Genomic DNA, 8,495 nt, shown 5'->3' on the forward strand with positions numbered 1-8,495 from the left:
GCTATAACAACATTTGCATTCAATTTAACTGCCTTAAAACATGCAAAGCCAATGAACCTACTCTTATAACGACCCCCAAAACAACCAGTTAAGGAATATTGAAAGAAAAATATGTAAATGACTTGGTGCACATAAGTCTTCTTTGAGAGTGACTATTTAGATCGATTTACAAAGCTCTGAAATTTACAAAACCAATTCTTTTAGCATTCTCTCAAAAAAAAAGCAGTGCAATAAATAAGATTTAAGATTTATACAAACTAATGAGCATTCACACAGTCATAGTTTTTGGGATTGCTGACTCGATTATAATCTCTATGTGCATGTTTCTGGTTTGACTGTCTACATGTGGGGTGGAAGGGGTTGACATGCACTGTCCCACAGTCCCTCCCACTGGGTCTGGCATTCAGGTACAGCTCCCTCCCTCCCTCTATAAAGCGTCTCATGTTAGCAGTGTAAACTTCAGACTTCAACTCATGGTAAACTCTTTACAGCCTTGGAAAAAACACCTATCTCTGATAAACAGTACACAACACACTTGAATGTGTGCCATTAACTCTTTACATCACATTGCAAGCTAGAGCCTGAGGTAAGTGACTTTTTTTATAATTTTAATCTAAGTTTAAGATTATTTTTAAACAATTGCTAAAGACCTCTTCAGGTATTTGGAAATGTAAATACCCGGTAAAATTTGGGGATAGAGTTTGAAGGAGTAGTAGTTGAGTACACACTTTCATTTTTATCCAGTGATGTTGGCTGTACTGATATATGGATGTCTCATCAATAACCCGATTTTCAAAGCCATTAACATTAATTTGTAATTAAAAAAAACTGACAGATTGTTTCTTAACCACTCTGTTGTTCAGCTACAAAGGCTTGCCAACTGGTCATAAAAGCTGTCTTCTAATCAAACACCACTTGTGGCAGCAGTTCAGACTAATCCTCATAAAATCAATTTCTGTATCTTTGCTATTGACAGCTCACAGCCAAAATGAGATTAGCCCTGCAGACTGTCATCTGCTGCTGTGTTTTCACCATGGTCCTGCCACTGGTAAAAGGTGCCACAGGGGAGCTCAACTCCAGCTTGAAAAAGAGGTGTGTTCATTCTTGAGAAAAAACAACTTATTATTTACTCCTTCAGCATTCAAATGATGTGCTCACCCCTAACACAAGAGATTCATCAAATTATGTCTATTAGTATAGGAGAACAAGTGAAGGAACTATCCCTGAGCAGTTGAAGTTCAGTTTTGCTATAGCTCAACAATTGCCTACAGATATTTGACAGTTTTAAAAAGCTAATAACTACATTAGCCAAAGCCTAAACACATAAAAACATTTCTGACAAGGATCCCTAAAGTTCCTATATTGTACTACAGAATAGTGATAGTGAAGCTATATCATGAGTGGGATATCTTACAATAATAATAAACTTGTCACTGTTCTGTGGTGGAAAAACTGTGCAATGGAGACACTGTTTCTAAACTATCTCAAACATTTGGCACAATTTCTTGTTTCTTAGTGGTCTGCATATAAACTGATGCCAATATTTCTGTCATAAGATAATATTGGTCAATATACAGGCTGGGGAGATTTAGTGCTCTGGAAATTTTAGCTTTTGAAGAATAAAATGATATTTTCTTGAAAAAAGTAAAGATGTCCTGCCTTTATGATACTAACTGATCCAAGAAAACATATTGAGCTACACTGGCATCAAATCAAATCATGTCATATTTTGGATGTATAATGCTGTTACTTTGATATCATCACTTCATGTCTGTACCCAACAATTTCTCTTTGAATTAATGCCAGTTGCTATCACAGCCTCTTCTGTTTCTGTGTTGCAGGTTTAAAGTATGGCTGCAGGGCCGTATGAAGAGAGACCTGGGCAACAGCTTAGTGACAGCCAATGAGAAGCACTCTGACATCCATGTTGGACCACAGCAGGGCGAGAATGCAAAAGCTGTCTCACCTTCATTAAGGTAAGAAGGAAAGCGGCATTTTGGGGGCACTTTTGGCCTCATTTGATAGCTGACAGTTAAAGATAGATAGGAAACATGATGAGAGAGAAAAGGATAAGAAATGCAAGAAAGGTCCCCAGCTGGAATCAAACCAGGAGTATCAAAGTTATATGGTGTGTAACCATTAGGCTACCAGGAGACCCCCAAAGTACTACATTTATTAAGTGCTCTGTAGATGCCACCTGATAACACAGGAGTTAAATTCCAAATGAAATGACAGCCATGTAAGAAAAGAAGACTGTGGATGATCTATCCTCTATTTAACTGTTGTAAAAATGTAATTGACATCTTAATGACAAGTTGGATTTAAACCCTGTCAACATATGTGTTTCTAGGTCAGATTCATCTACTCTGGAAAGCAGTCTGAAAATAGAGCATAAATATTACTTTTTCTTTTCCAGCTTTGGCTTAAAAATCAGACCTAGGAGGTCATCATCCAAAGCATCCGGCTGCGTCCTAGGAACATGTGTATACCACGACCTGATCCACCAACTGCATAAGATTCGGAACAATGACCAAAAACAGCCCAAAGCCCCTGCGGAAAAGATTGGCTGTACGGGCTACGGGCGCCGTCGCCGCTCACTCCTGGATGTCTCTCAGCTTGCCCTCCAGTCAGGAAGACAAAGAAGGAGCACTGAAGCTGGTCAGCAAGTCCACATACACAAAAGCACATGCACAGTGGCCTAAGACAGGCATGGAAAGGCAGAGGAGAATCCTTGTTGGGATTTTTTTGCTCACAGCAGATGAAGATAAGTCCCCTCAAAGGTTTTATTCCACAGATTTACAACTAGATATGCAAAAAGAACAGCTGCTACATCTGTACTGCCCATCAGAGGAAGCTCAGGTCACTCTGGATGAAAGCAAGATTCCAAAAATAGATACTGAGATGTTTGTGTGCGTATGCTTAGTGTGTCTGAGCGAGTGTGTGATTTATGGATGAATTCAAGTCAGACTTGTGGGACTTGACAAGAATGTCTGTCTCTTCTTCAGCTTCCAAAGTGAGCTAAGCAGCTGAGATAGAAGACAATTCCTGAAGATCTTGTCCAAAACGCCCACAAACTGAAGAGCTGCAATGAGTAAATTACTGGGGCCACAATGGGGGAGAATTCTTTTCAAGAAACTGACATTATTGGACCCCAAACTGTCACATTCAGGATCCCCTCACAAGTGAACTGAATGTGGTGAAGTGCAATTTATACAATATGTACCAAGCCTATACATAGTTTAAAAATATGTAATTATCAGCTTGTATATAAGGATATATAAAGCTACCTTATATTTAAGCATACAATACAATTATATTTTTATACATCCAAAATACATATTGAACATGTCTTTTATTTTTAACTTCAATGAAGTATCTGATGCATCTTAACTGTGTAAATAATTATCTTGTCCTGTATGTGAATTAAATATCTTATAACTGAGTTACATGTATACCAACTATCTTTACATTATGATGATTATACCTTATTAGAAATCAATCATATTAGAGATGTTTTAAAGATATTTGTTTCAATGGTAAAAGTCATACACAGCAACTGAAAAGCAATGAGGAAATTTAGTTTTTGGCCAGACTTTAGAAGCAATGATGGATGATGAAAAGGCTGTTTTTGCTATGACGTAGAAGGACTGATGAGCTAATACAAGTGTTATGCTGCCATCTAGCTTTACAGTAGGCTACACATAGCCAATGCAGGGCCAACTGTTTCAAAATCAGTGCAGTTTCAACAGAGAACTTACTATGGTAACATTAAATGTTTCATCTTAAAAAGCTTTAGTTTTTACATTTACCTGCTTATTTGAATGTAATAAATCACAATTTACTCATGAATCAACTAAAATTACTTGAAATGGTATATGGTAACATGATTTATGTCTTGTTGTGGCAAACATGACAGACACTGAAATTGTTTTCAGCTGGCTGCAATGTCCTTTTTGGAAATAAATGAATCAATGCAACAATGAAAAGATCTTGAACTCTGATTTTATGTGACCTAATATTAAATATTCTGCTTGTGCATGCGTGTCCTGGTGTTAGACGCCACATAGGCAACACAGGATATGTCCCTTGTCATTTTATGATTTTGGAATGTGCAGTTTATGTTGTAGTTAATGTGTCTATAAAATACAGTGAGCAGATCAAAAAACCTGGAGTGATTCTTGATGCTGATCTTAACTTTAAAAGTCATGCCATCAACATAACTACATAACATATCTTAACTATATACATAACAGCTTTCTATCTTTTGAAGAATATATCCAAAGTTAAAGGTTTCATATGTCAAGCAGGTTCTGAAAAACTGGGCCATGCATTCATCTATAACAGATTGGATGTCTGTAATGCTTTTTTATTAGATTACTAACACAGACAGGCAATCTCAAGGCAGCTCATTCATAACGCAGCAGCAAGTCCTTATACAAACGCAACACACGCAAATACAAACATATATAAAACATATATAAATGTGTATATATAACACTGGCTTCCAGTACAACACAGAATTAACTTAAAATTCTGCTGCTTGTCTATACAGCACTTAAGGGTCTGGTTCCACAGTTTATAACTGACCTGCTCACTCAGGTACAGTCCAGCAACCAGAGCACAGGTCATCAGGCAGTTATCTTGAACTGCCATTATGTATGAACAGTGCTATACAAATAAATGTTGACTTGACTAAATATAATTAAATTTTATACAGTCCAGAACATGTGAACCAATGGATCACATTCCATTCTAAAAGTAACACTGTTTATCAGCTACACTGTCTAAAAGAAACACATGCACTAAGATTAAATTTGTCCTGGGTCAACATGTTCCTAAAATTGTGTAATCATGGCATTTCCACAAAATGAATTATGTTTTGGCAAAGACAATCCAAGTTTTGATGAATGGAGAGAAAAGAGCAACTGTGTTTTGCTGTACATCAGTAACACTCAAATGAGGACTAGATAGAGATATTAATATCCATGGAATTTGACCTCTACTGATGGTATGCAGAGTGGTCACTCTGTCCTGAAACAATTTTACCATAAATCTGGTTATTCTAATTACAACATCAAAACCTCCCCATTAGAACAAGTATATTATCAGACAAAATTAATAGTTTAAGTAAAGTTATAGTAAGTAAAGTTCAAAGATATTTATCAAAATAAAAAAATTCTTAAATCAAATCAAGAATTTTTTGTAGTTTCTTCAAATGATTATCAGTATTTTCACCAGATGTTTGTACTTGTAATAAAATGTAGTTTTCTGTAGTAGTATTTTTGTCTTTGCCAGGTCCATCTGTAAACCACAACTTTTTTTTTCAATTCTTTATTTTTAGGGCAGCAGTTTATTTTAAAGATCATACCACAGGAAATTATACTTTAGTTCCCTATGCCATCCACAGTTTCTCAGAATTTTATTTGGGAGAGGTACCTGGAAGAAAATATAATAAACTAAGTGAAATCAAATCAAATAAACAAAGAGGTCAGAGTAAAAATGAAAAAACATGACAAGATCAATCATTCAATACTTCGCTAAAATATGCCCTTATGGGCCTTACATATTTAATCCACTTGGTCCAAAGTTTAATAAATTAAGTTTTCTTCAGACGGAGAGAAAAGTTAATCTTTTCCATAATAGAAATGCCATTCACTATATCTATCCACTCTTGTATCGTTGGAGGTTCAGTAAGTAACCAGCGCCTTGTGAGTGCTTTTTTACAAGCAGAAATGAAAACACCAAACATATATTCATCTGATTGCCTTGCCTGAAAATCAACAATTCCAGTGTGGAAAATTGCAAGGGCAGATCAGTATCAAATATGTTTTTTAGTACTTTATGAAACTTGGCCACAAAGGGCCTAATCACCGGACAATCCCAAAATATATGACAGTGGTTTGCTTCCTGAAATCCACACTGTCCTCAACACTTGGCATCCCCTCCTGCAAAGTGTCTTTTCTGATTTGGTGTAATAAAGAAACAAAATAATACATTTCCACCCAAACTCCCACCACACATGCAAGTTGGTGCATTTTCACTGGCATTTACAAACATCTAACCAATGCTCATTTGATACTGTAAGGTTGCTTTTCCATTTTTCTTTAACATATTCTATAGTGTGGGTTTTTTTGTCATAAGGCTTTTATAAAGCCTAGAGATAAGCCACTTGTTTGAATTATTTTGATAGGCATCAATAATTATCTTCAATACTGGATCATTCATGTCAGTTTTATTCATAATGTTTTGTTTAAAATGGCTGCGTACCAAGAGATATCTTTAAAAATGAGATTTTTCAAGACCATATTCTTTTTCAGGCTCTCAAAGTCTTAACTATCCATTTGCTGTCATGAAGTAGAATGTTATTACCTTTAAGATCCAGAATTTAAATCTGAAATCCATTTTATTAGGTATAAACCCAGGATCATAAGCACACCATTGAATTATTTGTAGTTTAGCATCTAGTTTATATTTTATCATGTTCCAGATTTTTAAGTGGGTATTTATCAGTGGATTTTGCACACTATCTAGAAAAATTGCCAAAATTTTCATAAGCCAACACTGCCTGAATTGGTGGGTCACTTATGAAAGAGATTCGATATCTTTCCATCTAGCGTGAAATGTTGGGGTGCATGTGCACTCCTTTGGTAGTTGTAGTGTTTTAAATGTAATTCTGGGTTTCTTCCACGCCAAATGAATCTAGATATTATACTATTCAATTCAGAAAATTGTTTTCAGGGAATTTCTACAGAAAGAGCATAAAAATAAGAAGAGATACCATGGAAGAATATTCATTTTAAACAGAGTCAATTCTATGACTAAGACCCAGGGAAGAAATGGAATTCCATCCGTGTATATCCTCTTCAATCCTTTTAAAAAGGGGGCCATTCATTTCTGACAGTGTCGAAATATTTTATTTTATACTTTTTTTTTTTATTCTATTGAATATTATCGATTACATGCAGAGTCCGCCTGACATCATTTTGAGTTTGTCTTTGTGAGATAAACCTAGTCTGGTCATAATCTGAGGAAGGATCTTGTCCAGTCTTTTGGCGAGGATTGCTGTATATAATTTATAATTGACATTCAATACCAAGATTGGTCTATATGATCCATACTCCAGTTTGTCTTTTCCATCTTTGTGAATAACTGAGATCACTGCCTTGCTCCATGATGGAGGAAGTTTGGCATCTGTTTAAGTTGTATTACAGGCCCAAAGAAGGCTAGGCATTAATTCAAATCTTAAAGCTTTATACCATTCTGAAGGTAAGCCATTTGGGCCCAGAGATTTATTCGCTTTAAGTCTGGAGATGGCGCTATTTAGCTCTGTCCCACTTATCGTAGATGTTCATGTTTGATTTTGTTCCTCTGTTAGGACAGGTAGGTTGAGAGAATCGAGGAACTTGCCAATTTGCTGTTCACCCTCTAGGTGTGGTTGAGTATATAAAAACTTCAAGAAAAGAATTTCATCTTGTTTATATAATACTGTTTTAGAATCTGGGTCCCTTAGTTTATATATACTGCTTGTAAAATACAACTTTAATGTCACTTTTCCTAAATAAAATCCTGCACAGTGTCCAAAACTGCATGAATGTAGCTCACTTCAACTATTAGGGACAACTGAAAAATTCACCTTACACATAATATATAAGGCACCATTTAAAGGTGTAATGTTTAAGATCTGCCCAGATCTGGCCAGAATTTAAGTTTAAAATGTTCAAAAAATGAACTAACACTATCAAAAGTATGTGAAGGAGCCACAGTGATGATGTCATGACCAAGACATCCATCTATTGTATTTCAGAGATATCTACTGAAATGAGAATGTTAACCAACTAGCTGTGTCCCGGGCCGTGTTGTAGTACCACTTCATGGCACTAGATGCTGTGTGAGTAAGTGTAGTGTCTAGTCTGCCCTCAATCCCACAAAGAAGAACAACTTCCTCCAGAGCTTGAAGTTACGCTACAGCTCCCAACTAAAAAATAAAAATAAAAAGCTGCTGACTAGCATCACAGAAACGCAGAGATGGATGAAGCTCCTGGAAAGTGATCTTTATCTCCATCCCAAAGGACCGCTCTGACAAGAAACCACGTTTGACAGCAAAGAAGCAAAACATGAGTGAATTCCTGGTGCGTTTTTCCACTGCTGTAGACAGCTCCGGATAAACAGATGCAGTTTGATGGCGAGCTCCCTACTTTTCTTTCAGACTAGTGAGTAACATCTAATGTTAGTCCGTAGCGAAAAGTATCATTAGTGCAAATGACAAGACATTTCAAGTGGCATACATGTATGATTGATGATGTCGACAGACGCTTTAGTGATTTAGTCGAATTTACCCTGTTCCTGCGACTGTTGTCCAGCTAGATGCGTCAGTAACTTTTCTTTTACAAGTAAGACAAAGAGACTGTTTGATCCAGAACAAGCGGGTTCAGGATCCACTGCCTAATACTGTATTTATTTTAGCATATTCATATCTATCCTTACTATTTATTACA

The 8,495-nt window shown here is 36.2% G+C and overlaps 1 protein-coding gene across 2 annotated transcripts; it reads left to right on the forward strand.

The window, feature by feature from the left end:
- The first annotated feature begins 479 nt into the window (after nt 1–479).
- LOC111229698 (ADM-like) lies at nt 480–4,137 on the forward strand. 2 transcript variants are annotated; one of them, XM_022756124.1, is made up of 5 exons: nt 480–586; nt 977–1,092; nt 1,842–1,976; nt 2,417–2,658; nt 3,006–4,137. In XM_022756124.1, exons 2-5 carry the CDS (start codon nt 989–991, stop codon nt 3,020–3,022), a joined length of 498 nt encoding a protein of 165 aa, XP_022611845.1. In that variant the 5' UTR covers nt 480–586; nt 977–988; the 3' UTR covers nt 3,023–4,137. The 2 variants fall into 2 exon arrangements, with proteins under 2 accessions (XP_022611845.1, XP_022611844.1); XM_022756123.1 differs by having other exon boundaries at nt 2,417–4,133.
- The last annotated feature ends 4,358 nt before the right edge of the window (nt 4,138–8,495 follow it).

The sequence above is a fragment of the Seriola dumerili genome, unplaced genomic scaffold (assembly GCF_002260705.1).
Source record: "Seriola dumerili isolate Sdu_G_001 unplaced genomic scaffold, Sdu_1.0 BDQW01000242.1, whole genome shotgun sequence".
NCBI classification, from domain to species: Eukaryota; Metazoa; Chordata; class Actinopteri; order Carangiformes; family Carangidae; genus Seriola; species Seriola dumerili.